Source organism: Saccopteryx bilineata, chromosome 3 (assembly GCF_036850765.1).
Source record: "Saccopteryx bilineata isolate mSacBil1 chromosome 3, mSacBil1_pri_phased_curated, whole genome shotgun sequence".
NCBI lineage: Eukaryota > Metazoa > Chordata > Mammalia > Chiroptera > Emballonuridae > Saccopteryx > Saccopteryx bilineata.
The window spans coordinates 280016454-280033796 of NC_089492.1; the positions used below are offsets into that span (position 1 = coordinate 280016454).

At 46.6% G+C, this 17343-nt stretch overlaps 1 protein-coding gene and 1 long non-coding RNA gene across 5 annotated transcripts in view; one reads left to right on the forward strand and one right to left on the reverse strand.

Annotated features, from left to right (window-relative positions):
* Positions 1–12861: 12861 nt before the first annotated feature.
* LOC136329203 (uncharacterized) lies at positions 12862–13527 on the reverse strand. Its single transcript, XR_010730163.1, has 2 exons — positions 13333–13527; positions 12862–13199 (listed from the first exon to the last, which is right to left on the reverse strand). It is a non-coding gene; the product is annotated as an uncharacterized lncRNA (long non-coding RNA).
* Positions 13528–13740: 213 nt separating this feature from the next.
* UBR4 (ubiquitin protein ligase E3 component n-recognin 4) overlaps positions 13741–17343 on the forward strand; it is a 130718-nt gene continuing 127115 nt past the window's right edge. For all 4 annotated transcript variants that reach the window (XM_066270272.1, XM_066270271.1, XM_066270270.1 and 1 more), the window contains exon 1: positions 13741–13970. In XM_066270272.1, the coding sequence (XP_066126369.1) occupies positions 13795–13970 (176 nt within the window). In that variant the 5' untranslated portion in view covers positions 13741–13794. The remainder of the gene's footprint in view (positions 13971–17343) is intronic.

A 17343-nucleotide genomic window follows, 5' to 3' on the forward strand; every position in this document is an offset into this window, starting at 1 on the left:
CAGCTTGAACCCAAGGTTGCTGGCTCCAGCAAGTGGTTACTCGGTCTGCTGAAGGCCCACGGTCAAGGCACATATGAGAAAGCAATCAATGAACAACTAGGTGTTGCAACGCGCAATGAAAAACTAATAATTGATGCTTCTCATCTCTCTTTGTTCCTGTCTGTCTGTCCCTGTCTATCCCTCTCTCCGACTCACTCTCTGTCTCTGTAATAAATAAATAAATAAATAAATAAATAAAAATTTAAAACAAACAAAAAAACATTTATCGACCTGACCAGGTGGTGGCGCAGTGGATAGAGCATCGGACTGGGATGCGGAAGGACCCAGGTTCGAGACCCCGAGGTCGCCAGCTTGAGCACGGGCTCATCTGGCTTGAGCAAAGAGCTCACCAGCTTGGACCCAAGGTCCCTGGCTCCAGCAGGGGGTTACTCAGTCTGCTGAAGACCCACGGTCAAGGCACATGTGAGAAAGCAATCAATGAACAACTAAGAAGTCGCAACGCGCAACGAGAAACTGATGATTGATGCTTCTCATCTCTCTCCGTTCCTGTCTGTCTGTCCCTGTCAATCTCTGCCTCTGTAAAAAAACAAAACAAAAAAAACCAAAAACCAAAAAAAACATTTATCGGCCTGGCCTATTGTGGCGCAGTGGATAAAGCATTGACCTGGAACGCTGGGTTCAAAACCCTGGGCTTGCCTGGTTAAGGCACATATGGGAGTTGATGTTTCCTGCTCCCCCCTCCTCTCTCTCTCTCTCCTCTCTAAAATGAATTTAAAAAAAAATTGGCTCAGTGGTAGAGCGTTGGCCTGGCATGCAGGAGTCCCGGGTTCGATTCCTGTCTAGGGCACACAGAAGAAGCACCCATCTGCTTCTCCACCCTCCCCCTCTCCTTCCTCTCTGTCTCTCTCTTCCCCTCCCGCAGCCAAGGCTCCATTGGAGCAAAGATGGCCCGGGCGCTGAGGATGGCTCTGTGGCCTCTGCCTCAGGTGCTAGAATGGCTCTGGTTGCAACAGAGCGACGCCCCAGATGGGCAGAGCATCGCCCCCTGGTGGGCGTGCCGGGTGGATCCCGGTCGGGTGCATGTGGGAGTCTGTCTGACTGCCTCCCCATTTCCAACCAGAAAAATACAAAAAAAAAAAATAATATATATACACACACACACACACTTTTTTTTTTTTTTTTGGTGGCAGAGACAGAGTCAGAGAGAGGGATAAATAGGGACAGACAGGAAGGGAGAGAGATGAGAAATATCAATTCTTCGTTGTGGCTCCTTAGTTGTTCATTGATTGATTTCTCATTATGTGCCTTGACCAGGGGGCTCCAGCAGACCGAGTGACTCCTTGCTCAAGCCAGCAACCTTGGGCTCAAGCTGATGAGCCTTGCTCAAACCAGATGAGTCCGCGCTCAAGCTGGAGACCTCGGGATTTTGAATCTGGGTCCTCAGCATCCCAGTCCGATGCTTTATCCATTGTGCCACCGCCTGGTCAGGCAAAAAATATATATTTTTTTGGCCCTGGCCGGTTGGCTCAGCGGTGGAGCGTCGGCCTGGCGTGCGGGGGACCCGGGTTCGATTCCCAGCCAGGGCACACAGGAGAAGCGCCCATTTGCTTCTCCACCCCCCCCCCCTTTCCTCTCTGTCTCTCTCTTCCCCTCCCGCAGCCGAGGCTCCATTGGAGCGGGGATGGCCCGGGCACTGGGGATGGCTCCTTAACCTCTGCCCCAGGCGCTAGGGTGGCTCTGGTGGAGGCAGAGCGAGGGGCATCGCATCGCCCCTGGTGGGCGTGCCGGGTGGATCCCGGTCGGGCGCATGTGGGAGTCTGTCTCTCCCCGTTTCCAGCTTCAGAAAAATACAAAAAATATATATATATATTTTTTTTTTTTTTTTTTAATTTTTTTTTTTTAAACATCTTTCTAGCCTGACCAGGTGCTGGCGCAGTGGATAGAGCGTCAGACTGGGATGCGGAAGGACCCAGGTTCGAGACCCCGAGGTCGCCAGCTTGAGCACGGGCTCATCTGGCTTGAGCAAAGAGCTCACCAGCTTGGACCCAAGGTCGCTGGCTCCAGCAGGGGGTTACTCGGTCTGCTGAAAGCCCACGGTCAAGACACATGTGAGAAAGCAATCAATGAACAACTAAGAAGTCGCAACGCGCAACAAGAAACTGATGATTGATGCTTCTCATCTCTCTCCGTCCCTATCTCTGCCTTTGTAAAAAAAACAACAACAAAAAAAGAAAACATCTTTCTAAGGTCAGATGCTGATGGTAGAATATGGCAGAGATGGAAGAAAAATAATTTTACTTTAATAAAATACTCCTGAATGAACATCTGTATTTCCAGAAGCAAACAGGCATCTGTTCGTCCTGACTCAAGGCATACTGTGCTTAATGTGAGCTGGGATGGGAGAGCCAGTGTACGTGGAAAGGTTTCTGCCCTAGTTCTGAGGAAGCCTGGCTGGCATTTTGGCAGTCCTGTGTAAACATGGCACGCTGCCTCAACACCTGTCATGCTTGGCCAGCCCAACACATCTGTGAGATTCGAGGGTACACTTAGCTATGCATGTGCCAATCTGAAAGGATAAACTAACGGAAGAAGAGTTACCTGACCTTCCATAAAACCCCCTGTATTTCAGCTTTGACGTTTACCTTTTTACTGAAGGTCACCTCAAGGGGCATGGTCACATAGAAGTCTTCTCAGCCTTAAAGCAGCGCTCAGTTCTGACCAGCTATGTGCAGCCTCCCTCGGTGGCTTTTGACACTCTCTGGTGAACTTCCTTGTCTTCCTCTTTTTCTGTGCATATCCCTTGAGACATCTGTTCCTTTTTCTTCATTAATTAGTTTAGCTTTGAGGTCCCCTGCAATGAATGTTTCACCTAAAAGTAGATTCCTCTGTATTTGTGTGTGTGGGGGGGGGCTTGTTAAGTCTTTTTTTCCCCTTGTCCTCAGTATTTTGGATGTTATTATTTATTTTGTTAGCTTGGTCAACATACGAGATCTCTTGGTGTAAGAATTTACGGTGAAACAGCCTGACCTGTGGTGGCGCAGTGGGTAGAGCACTGACCTGGAACGCTGAGGTCCCCGGTTCTCAGTCAAGGCACATGAGAAGCAACTACTACATATTGATGCTTCTTGCTCCTTATCCTCCTCTCCTCTTTCAAAAACCAATAAATCGCCTGACCTGTGGTGGCGCAGTGGATAAAGCGTCAACCTGGAAATGCTGAGGTCGCCGGTTCGAAACCCTGGGCTTGCCTGGTCAAGGCACATATGGGAGTTGATGCTTCCAGCTCCTCCCCCCTGTCTCTCTCTCCTCTCTGTCTCTCTGTCTCTCCTCTCTAAAATGAATAAATAAAAATTAAAAAAAACAAACAAAAAAAAAAAAACCCCAATAAATCCTTAAAAAAAATTTACAGCTAAATAATACTTAGTGATTTTCAGTTCCTGTTGGGAATAATGTAAAATTATTTATGGGCCTTTAAAAATTTTTTCCGTCTGACCAGGCGGTGGCGCAGTGGATAGAGCGTCGGACTGGGATGTGGAGGATCCCAGTTCAAGACCCCGAGGTCGCCAGTTTGAGCGCAGGCTCATCTGGTTTGAGCAAGGCTCACCAGCTTGAGCCCAAGGTCACTGGCTTGAGCAAGGGGTCACTCAGTCTGCTGTAGCCCCACGGTCAAGGCACATATGAGAAATCAATGAACAACTAAGAAGCAGCAACGAAGAATTGATGTTTCTCATCTCTCCCTTCCTGTCTGTCCCTCTCTCTCTGTCACTGCCACAAAAATAAATTTAAAAAAAAATTTTAAAATTTTTTTCCTTAGCCTTTGACTGGACAGTAATCAGTTATTGGGGAATATGCATGAATTAAATATAGAATTGTAGTTTTAATTTTTTTAGGGGGGAGTTAAATAGTAATGTATTTTGCCCCACCCACCCTCTTAAAACTGGAGCTTATTGATTTAATACTTTTGGAAGAGGCGGATACTTGCTCTCCTTCCCCTACTCCCAATGGGAAGGTAAGCAGGCTCACATACAGATACTGTGGTTTTATTACTGACCCTCAATTTGATAACTACCAAAGCAAGTTATAGAGTTAAACTCCGAAACCCCAATCATTTTAACTAGCATTCCTCCAATATTTATTTTGCTTGTGTCCACAGTTCTAAATTGCGAGTCATTCTGCCTTTCTCTATGGAGTAGAGTTCTGGGCCTTGAGAACTTTTGTCTGCCCTGGAGCAGATGTGAAACTTTTTTTTTTTTTTTTTTTGTATTTTTCTGAAGCTGGAAACGGGGAGAGACAGTCAGACTCCCGCATGCACCCGACCCCGGGATCCACCCAGCACGCCCACCAGAGGCAACGCTCTGCCCACCAGGGGGCGATGCTCTGCCCCTCCGGGGGGCTGCTCTGTTGCAACCAGAGCCACTCTAGCGCCTGGGGCAGAGGCCAAGGAGCCATCCCCAGCGCCAGGGCCATCTTTGCTCCAATGGAGCCTTGGCTGCGGGAGGGGAAGAGAGAGACAGAGAGGAAGGAGAGGGGTGGGTGGAGAAGCAAATGGGCGCTTCTCCTATGTGCCCTGGCCAGGAATCGAACCCGGGTCCCCCGCATGCCAGGCCGACGCTCTACCGCTGAGCCAACCGGCCAGGGCCATGAAACTTTTTTTAAAAAGTATTTATTCATTTTTAGAGAGAGAAGAGAGAGAGGGAGATGAGAGAGAAAGAGAAGGGGGAGGAGCAGGAAGCATCAACTCCCATACGTGTCCTGACCGGGCAAGTCCGGGGTTTTGAACCAGTAACCTCAGCATTCCAGGTTGTTGCTTCATCCACTGCACCACCACAGGTGAGGCTGAAACTTTTCTTTAAATTGATTTTTAGAGAGGAAGGGAGAGAGACAGAGAGAAACATTGACTTATTCCACTTATTCATGCCATCACTGGTTGACTCTTGCATGTGCCCAGACTGGGGTCAAACCCACAACCTCAGCATATGGGACTACGCTTTCACCAACTGAACTACCTGGCCAGCGCAATGTGAAACTTCTTTAAAGCATTTCTTTAGACGTCTAATTAGCCATTAATCCTTGTCAGTCCCTTTCATTTTAATGAGAGGATGTTAACTCCTCTCCTCAGCTTTAAAGACTGCTATACTGTACAGCTCCATGCTTCTCCAGACGGACGATATCCCCAGGAAGTTGAATAACATATATCTCCTTGGTCAGTATCTGACCTTCTTAAGCACTTGGTTGAAACAGATTCTTAGGCACAGAGAGCGGACTGGTGGTTGCCATAGGCAGGGTATTGGGAGAAAGAGGAGAAGCAATTAAGAAGTCCAAATTGGTAGTTAGAAAACAGTCACACAGATGTAAAGTACAGCACAGGGAATATGGTCTATAATATTGGGGTAACTATGTATGGTGCCAGGTGGGTACTGGAAATACTGAGGTGGGGGACCGAAGTATATGACTGTCTAACCACTATGCTGCACACCTGAAACCAATGCAAAATTATATTGAAAGTAAACCATAATTGAAACATAAAAATCTAGCCTGACCAGGCGGTGGCGCAGTGGATAGAGCGTCGGACTGGGATGCGGAAGACCCAGATTCGAGACCCCGAGGTCACCAGCTTGAGCGCGGGCTCATCTGGCTTGAGTAAAAGCCCACCAGCGTGAACCCAGGGTCGCTGGCTCCAGCAAGGCGTTACTCAGTCTGCTGAAGGCCAGTGGTCAAGGCACATATGAGAAAGCAATCAATGAACAACTAAAGTGTTGCAACGCGCAATGAAAAACTAATGATTGATGCTTCTCATCTCTCTCCATTCCTGTCTGTCTGTCCCTGTCTATCCCTCTCTCTGACTCACTCTCTGTCTCTGTAAAAAAAAAAAAAAAAAAAAAAAAAAAAAAAAAAAAAATCTAAGAGGCACTTGAGACAGCTTACACAACCACAAACGATAAACAACAAAATAAATGGAAAGTTAACAAAATGAAGACACAGCAACAAGAGACTGGAAAATACAACTCAAAAGGAGCCTCATTCAGACACAGTTGTGTTGGACCCCCCATGTATATATTATATATAACCCATCTTCAAGCTACTCTAAAACCACTCCCTGGGTTAAAAGCCAGGCCAGCAGAGCCTGGCCTGTGGTGGTACAGTGGATAAAATGTCTACCTGGAACACTGAGGTCGCTGGTTCGAAACCCTGGGCTTGCCTGGTCAAGGCACATATGGGAGTTGATGCTTCCTGCTCCTCACCTCCCCTAAAATGAATAAATTTTTTTTAAAAATTAAAAAAAAAAAAAAAGCCAGGCCAGCAGAGAACTAACTGTGCGGCAAGACTGAATCCTGGGATCTGACCTGTGGTGGCGCAGTGGATAAAGCATCGACCTGGAAATGCTGAGGTCACTGGTTCAAAACCCTGGGCTTGCCTGGTCAAGGCACATATGGGAGTTGATGCTTCCAGCTTCTTCCCCCTTCTCTCTCTGTCTCTCTCTGCTCTCTCTGTCTCTCTCTCTCTCCTCTCTAAAAAAAAAAAAAAAAAAAAAAGATTGAATCCTGGGGGCAGTATTTTGTGACAGCCCACCCTCAGGCATGGATTTTAAAACTTGGTGCTGGATTTATTCTAGAGATGTTAAGGGCCTTGTTTATCATCAGTAGAGGACCAAGGAGGAATTTCCCTCTGGGCTCAGTATCAGGAAGTTATGTCTCTCTTAAGTCATAAAAATTTCAAATGCAAAAATTACTGTGGATTAGTACTAATTACTCACTAATTACTCATCTGGGCATTGATAGCCAGTTTAGTGTTCTTGTGTACAAACTTAATGGGATCTTAATGCTATTTAATACTATTTTTTCCCCTAACTAATGTAACCTAAACATCATGTTTTCATAAAAGAGGTCATAATCCCTTCTGGAACAACACATGATAGAAATTTTAGATTTGTAATTTGATTGCCCTTATAAATTTCTATTCTTTTTGAAAGCTTATTACATACACTACAATGATCAGGATCATCCCAAGACTTATTAAATGATTACAAGTAACTTAAAATTTCATTTTTAAGTAGTGAATCTATTGTTTTTCTACATTCTTTACTTGGAAGGCTTTCCCTTCTCAAAACTTGGCTTGTCCCAAATCTAAAATCCCTCAGAAAGCCTTCCCCTGTTGATTTTGGCTACCCAGAACCTCCCAGTTTCCTGGCTGCTAACCACACAATTTCCTGAATGGTGTATCCCAGTATTTTATTACTTCAATCATTCTGTGTCTCCCAGGGATTGGCAAACTAACTTCTGAATTCCCCATTATCTTTTTTTTTTTTTTTGTATTTTTCTGAAGTTGGAAACAGGGAGGCAGTCAGACTCCAGCATGCACCCGACTGGGATCCACCCGGCACGCCCACCAGGGGGCGATGCTCTGCCCATCTGGGGTGTCGCTCTGTTGCAATCAGAGCCATTCTAGCACCGGAGGATGACGCCACAGAGCCATCCTCAGCGCCCAGGCCAACTTTGCTCCAATGGAGCCTTGGCTGCGGGAGGGGAAGAGAGAGACAGAGAGGAAGGAGAGGGGGAGGGGTGGAGAAGCAGATGGGCGCTTCTCCTGTGTGCCCTGGCCGGGAATCGAACCCGGGACTCCTGCATGCCAGGCTGACGCTCTACCACTGAGCCAACCGGCCAGGGCCTTGAATTCCCCACTATCTTAAGCATGAAGCTGCTACTTGAGCAATAGTTCCCCAAATGCTGACATCTTCATAGAAGCCTTAGGATATTTGCCCTTAGTTTCCAAAATTTATAGTGCCTTTGGTGACTTAGTAAGGAATTCTTACATTGAAATGCTGAGAGATAGTCCTCACCTTCTCTAGTGTGCCCTGGAATACAAGCTCTGAGATACCCTATTATGCTACAATAGAACAAATGCTCATGAGATCAATATGGAAGTGAGATTTGTGGTACCATAATTTCTATTTTATTTTTTTTACAGGGACAGAGAGAGAGAGTCACAGAGAGGGACAGATAGGGACAGACAGACAGGAACGGAGAGAGATAAGAAGCATCAATCATCAGTTTTTCGTTGTGACACTTTAGTTGTTCATTGATTGCTTTCTCATATGTGCCTTGACTGCGGGCCTTCAGCAGACCAAGTAACCCCTTGCTGGAGCCAGCGACCTTGGGTCCAAGCTGGTGAGCTTTTTGCTCAAACCAGATGAGCCCGCGCTCAAGCTGGTGACCTTGGGGTCTTGAACCTGGGTCCTCCGCATCCCAGTCCGATGCTCTATCCACTGCACCACCGCCTGGTCAGGCCCATAATTTCTATTTTAAAAAGGAATGATAGCTTTTTGGTATTCTGTGTAAATAGAGTTAAACAAAACTACGAACAATAAACAACAAAATAAATGGAAAATTAACGAAATGAAGACACGGCAACAAGAGACTGGAAAATACAACTCAAAAGGAACCTGGTTCAGACACAGTTGTGTTGAACCCCCCATGTATATATATTATATATAATCCATCTTCAAGCTACCCTAAAACCACTCCCTGGGTTAAAAGCCAGGCCAGAAGAGAACTAACCTTGCGTCAAGATTGAATCCTGGAATTGGTGCTTCTCATCTCTCTTCCTTCCTGTCTGTCTGTCCCTGTCTGTCCCTCTCTCTGACACTCTGTCTCTACCACAAAAAAAAAAACAAAACACCCGAAAATCAAAAACATTTTTTTAAATTTTTTTTATTTATTTATTCATTTTAGAGAGAGGAGACAGACAGATAGAGAAGGGAGGGAGGAGCAGAAATCATCAACTCCCATATATATGTGCCTTGACTAAGGAAGCCTGGGGTTTCAAACCAGCGACCTCAGCGTTTCAGGTTGATGCTTTTACCCACTGCTCCACCACAGGTCAGGCAACAAAAACATTTTATCACATTTTTTATCCTTCTTCCTGTCTTGCTCTCCTTTCTCTCAATCTGATGGCCCAAAGTTCTGCTGAGTGTAAATCCTACAAGATGGCACTAACAGAACTGAAGAATATAAACATTTCACAAACAAAACTCTCTTGATATGTTTTCAATTTTATTTGTTATCTGGTTTAAGCTGAGTAAGTAAGCTTCATTTTGTAGAAGAGTTTGCCAGTCAAGCATTTGTTAATTCACATTGGCTATTACTGAACACAGTTAAAATTTGATGTTTACATTACAAATTTAATAATTTCTTTCTTTCTTTTTTTTTTAGAGACAGGGTCAGAGAGAGGGACAGACAGAGGGAGATGAGAAGCATTAATCATCAGTTTTTATCGTTGTGACACCTTAGTTGTTCATTGATTGCTTTCTCATATGTGCCTTCAGCAGACCGAGTAACCCCTTGCTCAAGTCAGTGACCTTGGGTCCAAGCTGGTGAGCTTTGCTCAAACCAGATGAGCCCACGCTTAAGCTGGAGACCCCGGGGTCTCGAACCTGGGTCCTCCGCATCCCAGTCCGACGCTCTATCCACTGCGCCACCGCTTGGTCAGGCTGTTCCTGGAACTTTGTAAAAGTTCCTGAACAGATCGATCTCTTTTGGCTCCTGGGAGTTAACAGTACCTATGGTTTATTAATTTAATTGTTTCTAAAGATGCAGTATTATTAGGGTTTATTTAAAGCAACTTTGTATCAGATGGAATTTTTTTGGGGAAAAAAACCTAACTCTTGTTTTTGAGGTTCCTGCAGTGACACTGATCTCTTCTTGTTGTTTCTAGATTGAGGTATAATTTAGAACCACTAAAGTGTACACGTAAAGTACACTCAATGAATACTGGGGTGTGGCGCCTGACCAGGTGGTGGCGCAGTGGATAGAGCATCAGACTGGGATGCGGAAGACCCAGGTTTGAGACCCCAAGGTTGCCAGCTTCAGCGCAAGCTCATCTGGTTTGAGCAAAGCTCACCAGCTTGGACCCAAGATTGCTGGCTTGAGCAAGGGGTTACTCGGTCTGCTGAAGGCCCACAGTCAAGGCACATATGAGAAAGCAATCAATGAACAACTAAGGTGTCGCAACGAAAAACTAATGATTGATGCTTCTCATCTCTCTCTGTTCCTATCTATTCCTCTCTCTGACTCTCTGTCTCTGTAAAAAAAAAAAAAAAATTGGGGAAAATACTGGGGTGTGGAAAAAATAGGTTTGCAGTTGTGAGTATGCAAAACAGAGTTTATTTTCTTTTTTTGTGTGTGACAGAGACAGAGAGAGGGACAGGAAAAGAGAGAGATGAGAGGCATCAACTCTTCGTTGTGGCACCTTAGTTGTTCATTGATTGCTTTCTCATATGTGCCTTGACTGTGCAGCTATAGCAGACTGAGTGACCCCTTGCTCAAGCCAGTGACCTTGGGCTCAAGCTGGCGACCTCTGGGTTTCGAACCTGGGTCCTCTGCGTCTCAGTAAGACGCTCTATCCACTGTGCCACTGCCTGGTCAGGCCAAAACAAGAGTTTATTCTTGCATTATTTTCTTTATCTTTTTAAAGATTTAATTTATCAATTTTAAAGAGGAGAAAAAGAGAAAGAGAGAGAGAGAAAGAGGGGCAAGGAGAGGGAAGCATCAATTCATAGTACATAGTTGCTTCTCATATGTGTCTTGACTGGGCAAGCCTGGGGTTCTGAAATGGCAACCTCAGTATTCCAGGTCAATGTTTACCCACTGTGCCACCATAGGTCGGGCTATTCTTGTATTAGTTTCCATGCCAAGTGTAAACCTACTTTTGCCCACCCCTGTACTATGTCTAGGTACATGTAATGACTACTTGTATGACAACTTGCATTGATACAGAACTTTTCCCGCTCCCTCCTAGTCTTTGTTCCCACATTAAACCATACCATTCAGCTAGGCTACCTTTTCTTGCGTTTCTGTAACATAACTATCGTCTCTCTCGTATATATTTCAGATTTTTTTTTTTTTTTGTATTTTTTCTGAAGTTGGAAACGGGGAGGCAGGCAGACAGACTCCCGCATGTGCCCGACCGGGATCCACCCGGCATGCCCACCAGGGGGCGATACTCCACCCATCTGGGGCGTCGCTTCGTTGCAACCAGAGCCATTGTAGCACTTGAGGCAGAGGCCACAGAGCCATCCTCAGCGCCCGGGCCAACTTTGCTCCAGTGGAGCCTTGGCTGTGGGAGGGGAAGAGAGAGACAGAGAGGAAAGAGAGGGGGAAGGGTGGAGAAGCAGATGGGTGCTTCTCCTGTGTGCCCTGGCTGGGAATCGAACCCGGGACTCCTGCATGCCAGGCTGATGCTCCACCACTGAGCCAACCGGCCAGGGCCATTTCAGATTTTATTTTAGTGCTTTGCCCAGCAACATGGGATTAGAAGGAAACTAGTATTTTAAGTCCTTCAGCTAAGTCATAAAAGATACTATTCTTTAGTTTCTACCTTATATTCTGGGCCAGAGTATTAGAAGTTTGTGCTTCATCTAAAAGTCCTTTTTAGTCCCCTATTTATCTTGTTCTTTTCTTTTGTCATCCAAAATTAGAATGCAGCTGTCACTCCAAATCTCTGTAATAATAACAAACTTCCAATGCGGGAATTAATGTGGTATTTATAAAGATCTTTACATACATTTGCTTTCTCCAAACCTACAAGCCAAAAATATTAAAAGTATGTAATAAATATATGAAGTTAGATACAGGTGCAAGTCTCCCCATGACAGTGTCCGCCTTTTTAATTTTTTTCTCTTCCAGCTGCAGCAGGGGGAAGGAGGGAAGCAGGAACACTTGAGCTTTTATTATTTCCTGAACTCTTCCACGAGAACCTTTGCAGATTAATTTTGTCCTTTGGGCTTGACCTGTGGTGGCGCAGTGGATAAAGCGTCGACCTGGAAATGCTGAGGTCGCCGGTTCGAAACCCGGGCTTGCCTGGTCAAGGCACATATGGGAGTTAATGCTTCCAGCTCCTCCCCCCCTCTGTCTCTCCCTCTCCTCTCTAAAAAAAAAAAAGAATAAATTTTGTCCTTTGGGGTAAAAAGAAAATTCATGTCCCAACAGCCACTATGAAATGCTTGGTCTTCAAACTTCTTAGAGCTCCGGTTTGGTATCTTGAAAGAGTGCAATATTTACTGTTATGGAAAGTTTTTTCCCCTGCCTTTCCTTTTTCAGATTATGTCTAAGAGTCTTGCTGTTATTATTAATATCCCAGGTATATGTAGGACACCAAAGGAAAATCCCTACCGTTATCATTGAAGCCATGGTTTCCTCCAAGAATAGTCAAGACTAGCATTTATTTCTAATATGAAATGGGTCTTTCTTTTTCTTTTTCTTTTTTTGTATTTTTCTGAAGTTGGAAATGGGGAGGCAGTCAGACAGACTCCCACATATGCCCGATCGGAATCCACCCAGCATGCCCACTAGGGGGCGATGTTCCACCCATCTGGGGCGTGGCTCTGTTACAACCAAAGCTATTCCAGCGCCTGAGGCAGAGGCCACAGAGCCATCCTCAGCGCCCGGGCCATCTTTGCTCCAATGGAGCCTTGGCTGCGGGAGGGGAAGAGAGAGACAGAGAGGAAGGAGAGGGGAGGGGTGGAGAAGCAGATGGGCGCTTCTCCTGTGTGCCCCGGCCGGGAATCAAACCCGGAACTCCTGCACGCCAGGCGGACACTCAACCACTGAGCCAACCGGCCAGGGCTTTCTTTTTCTTTTTAGAGAGTGAGACAAGGACAGACAGGAAGGGAGAGAGAGGAGATTGATTGCTTTCTCACATGTGCCTTGCCAGGGCTGGAGGAGGGGGGCTGCAGCAGAACCAGTGACCCCTTCCTCAGGCCAGCGACCATGGAATCATGTCTATGATCCCACGACAGGGACCCCACACTCAACCTGGTCCTCAGCGTCCTAGGCCCATCAGGAGGTCTTTTCTTACTACAAGTGCAGATCAATCACCAGGTACCAATTTATTCATCAGCGTTACACCAGTAACAAAACTTGGAAATCTCAGGGCTTCAGGATTTCCAAAGGAGATTTCTTCTTTTAGGCGGCCTGCGGCCCACAGGGCACCGCGCCTGACGTCATCCACGGAGATTCCACATGCACGGGAATGTCCTCGATGCACGCACACCTTTCCTTGAGTTCAACGGCCTTTCCCTGTTAGCTTTGGTATCCAGATCATTGATTTTTTTTTCGATAAAATCTAGACATCATGCCTCGTGATTAAAAGCTTACATTCTTCCTTTGCTAGTAGACAACGGAGGAAATGGAACCTTACGTGGCCAACTGGAAAAGAAGGTGCAAACACGAGCAGGTAGAATTACTAACGAGGGTAATGAAAACGTAATGGGACTGTGGGCCGGAAGAAAGTAAGGACTAGCTATTACAATAGCGGGAGGTGGTGTTGTAAGGAGCACACCTTGTAAACCGTGAAGCTATTGGGAATCAATCCTCGGCTTCCTCTTCTCGTCCTTAGTCGCCTCGGGCCGGGGACATTATATTCGCGATGCACAGTCTACTCCGCTGCCTTAGTCTTGTCCCCTGCAACCAAGTGCCCAACTCACCTTTACCGCGTACCATGAAGCCACAGCGCTCCCACCCTGACGAGCGACTCTCACTGCGCAAGCGCGAAGGTTACTGCACCCCCCCCCTCCCCCGCAGCGCTGCGTTCTGCGCAGGCGCAGCTGTCCAGACCTGTCCGCCGCGGCGCCGACCTCCCCGGGTGAGAGCCAAGGGAGGTCATCCCCGCGCCTCGCGTATTTTGCCCGGCGACTACGTCGCGCAGTCTGACGCGACCGCCTGCGTCACTTCCGCCCCCTCCCGGGAGGCGGCGCTGGGCCGGTGGCAATCCTCCGGAGGGAGCCGCAGTAGTAGACGGAAGATGGCGACTAGCGGCGGCGAAGAGGCGGCGGCAGCAGCTCCGGCGCCCGGGGACCCGGCGACGGGGCTGGACACGACCCCGGGCTGGGAGGTGGCGGTGCGGCCCCTGCTGTCCGCGTCCTATTCCGCCTTCGAGATGAAGGAGTTGCCACAGCTGGTGGCCTCAGTCATCGAGAGGTACCGGGCGGCGGCCCCGGCGGGGCGGGCGGTGGAAGGGGGAGGGGAGACGGTGCGGGACCGTCTGGACCCGTATCCCGGGCTGCCTCCTGCCGCCCGGGACCCCCGCTCCAGCCGCGGCCTCGGGGCTCCTCGGCCGTGGCAGACGATGGCTTGTCCAGGGGTCCTTCTGTCAGCCCATGTAAATCATTCATACCTCAGTTTCCCTCCCGAGCAAAACTTTTGAGCTCGCCCTCTCGGGAGGGCGTGGTCGGGCCCGCTTGCGATTGACTTTGAGATGCACCGCGCTCTTGGGTGAATGTCTCCGGGGCTGCCCCCTATAAGGTCAGAGCGCTGATGAGTTTGCATTTCTCGCAGGCACTCCTGCCACTGGCCTGGGCCGGAGCGGAGCCGGGGTTTGTATTGGAGACCGACAACATAATTTAATAACGGACTGTGCGTGGTGCTGTGATCCCTGGGAGCACGTGCTATTTGTGTGACTGAAGCCACTAGTGACCACTGATGACTTTCTTTTAGGGTTGCACTTATTGTATACTTGTACTGTGATGGTTTTTGATGAAGAACAGGTCCGTGTGCTGGGCTAATCGGTCGTTTCCCCAAAGAAGGTGTTCTCTTTGTCCCGCAATAAAGTATCTTCAGACTCTTTTACAGATGGGAATCTCAGTTGGTTTGCTGTTACATGGTTTTGTCGGGTTTTTTTTTTTGTTTGTTTGTTTTTGTTTTTTAAGACTTTATTCATTATAGAGAGGAGAGAAAGAGGAGAGGGGAGGGAGAGAGAGAGAGAGGGAGAGAGAGAAAAGAGGAGAGCAGGAAGCATCAACTCCCATATATGCCTTGACCAGGTAATCCCAGAGTTTTGAACCGGCGACCTCAGCATTCCAGGTCGACGCTTTATCCACTGCGCCACCACAGGTCAGGCGGTTTTGTCGTTTTGTACAGAGATTCTTAGAGCGTGAAAGTTGTGTGAATAAGAAAGGCAGTGATGTCAGGGTGCTAGCCTTTCCTGGCTTACCTTGCTCAGAACAGTCTTTCATTAGTTTAATAGTAGACATGCTCTTAAAGCTAGTCTCACTTTCATTTTTCTAGTCAACCCTAACTTAAGCAACTCCCTGCAGTTGCTAACTGGGTCATTTTAGCTTCATGCCAACAAGGGTATATCTAAATGATGTTAATCCAGAATGTTAGAAATTGCTTCTTTTTTTTTTTTCTAAAGGAAGGCCCATCATGGTTTGATATACTGAGTTTTTGTTTTACTTTTTTTTATTGGGTGACATTGGTTAATAAAATTATATAGGTTTCAGGTGTACAATTCTATAATGCACTATCTGTACATTGTGTGTTCACTACAAGTCAAGTGTCCTTCAGTCACCATTTATCCCCCCCTGTACCCTATTCTACCTCCAGCCCACCCCCAATATATTATTACAGTGCTTATTGTTAGGTTTGTGTTGCTTTGGATGCCAGTTTAAAAAAAAAAAAAATAATGGTTGGGTTTGGTGACAGTTTTGGTCACAGTTAACTTTACTGATGGATTTTTCTATCTAGTTATTAAGCCCAGAATGTTCTGACATTGTAAACAAATATCAAAGATACTGCTCTTAAATTATGTAGCCACTTTTTGATTGTTTTAAACATTTGGATTAGTGGTATTTTTCCCCTGAATTATACTCATCATGTTAGTTATAGTGGACAGTGTGCCTTCCACTCTTTGTAGAACATTTGCTTTTATGTTTTTGTGGACATGAACTGAGTAGGTTATAAGTCATTTCTTGACACCCTCCCATAGTTCTGGTATTCTGGGCCCATGCCTTTTAAAACTGTAGTCGTTAAGCAACTTCCCCCAACCTGTAGAAGGAGCCAAAACCAAATAGATGAAACTAGGTTTGAATTTTGCATGAATAATAGTGACCCCTCCCACACCCTGTGTTAGCAAAGATAAGTGGACACTCCTAAGACCCCCCTCTTTATGGTTTAGAAACGAGATCCAAACTGATGGCTGTTTGGTGACAAAGGTTTTATTGGAAGGCAAGATCCTTGAAGTCTCTGCTCTGATTTTTGTGGCTCAGTTAACCTTGAAACCCTGTTATATGTCCTCTTCAGGCTCTATGAGAAGAATGTCATCTTAAGAAAAATTTCCAAAAGAAATATGTGGCTTACAAGTTCTTTATGATTAACACAGCTAAACATATTAAATATCCAGTTTGGTGTAGAGCAGAAGTTGGCAAACTTTTTCTGTAAGGGGTCAGACAGTAAATATTTGCAAACCATATAGTCTCCCTATAGCCTAGGCATCTTGGCCAGTGTTTGGAGAAAGCAACCACACGTAATACGTACATAAGTGAATAATCGTGGTTGTGTTCCAAAATCTTACTTGTGGACACCGCGATGTGAATTTCGTATGCTATTTATACGAAATGTTATAAAATATATTTCTTTGGATATTTTCAGCCATAAAAATATGAAAAAATCCATTCTCTCTTTTTAAAATTGAATATATTGGGGTGACATTGGTAATAAAATTATATAGGTTTCAGGTGTGCAATTCTATAACACATCATCTGTATATTGTACTGTGTGTTCACCACCCAAAGTCAAGTCTCCTTCTGTCACCATTTACCTTCCCTATACCTTCTCTTCCTTCCACCCACACCATTTTTCCTTTGGTAAAATGTTGACTGTGTCTATAAGGGTTTTTTTTTTTCTTTCTTTCTTGTATTTTTCTGAAGCTGGAAGCGGGGATAGACAGACAGACACTCCCGCATGCGCCTGACCAGGATCCACCCGGCACGCCCACCAGGGGGCTACGCTCTGCCCACCAGGGGGCGATGCTGTGCCCCTCAGGGCATCGCTCTGTCACGACCAGAGCCACTCTAGCACCTGGGGCAGCGGCCAAGGAGCCATCCCCAGCGCCCGAGCCATCTTTGCTCCAATGGAACCTCGCTGCGGGAGGGGAGGAGAGAGACAGAAAGGAAGGAGAGGGGGAGGGGTGGAGAAGCAGATGGGCGCTACTCCTGTGTGCCCTGGCCGGGACTCGAACCCGGGACTTCTGCACGCCAGGCCGACGCTCTACCACTGAGCCAACCGGCCAGGGCTATAAGGGTTTTAAAAATTATTTTTCCTTAATCCCTCTACCTTTTTCACCCATCCTGACAACCCCTCTCCCCTCTGATAGCTGTCAGTCTGTTCTATGTATCTGTGAGTCTGTTTCTGTTTTGTTTGTGAGTTTTTTCTGTTCATTAGATTCCAAAAAATCCATTCTTAAATGTAGACTGTCCAGCCTGACCGGGCGGTGGCGCAGTGGATAGAGCGTCAGACTGGGATGTGGAAGACCCAGGTTCGAGACCCCGAGGTCGCCAGCTTGAGCGAGGGCTCA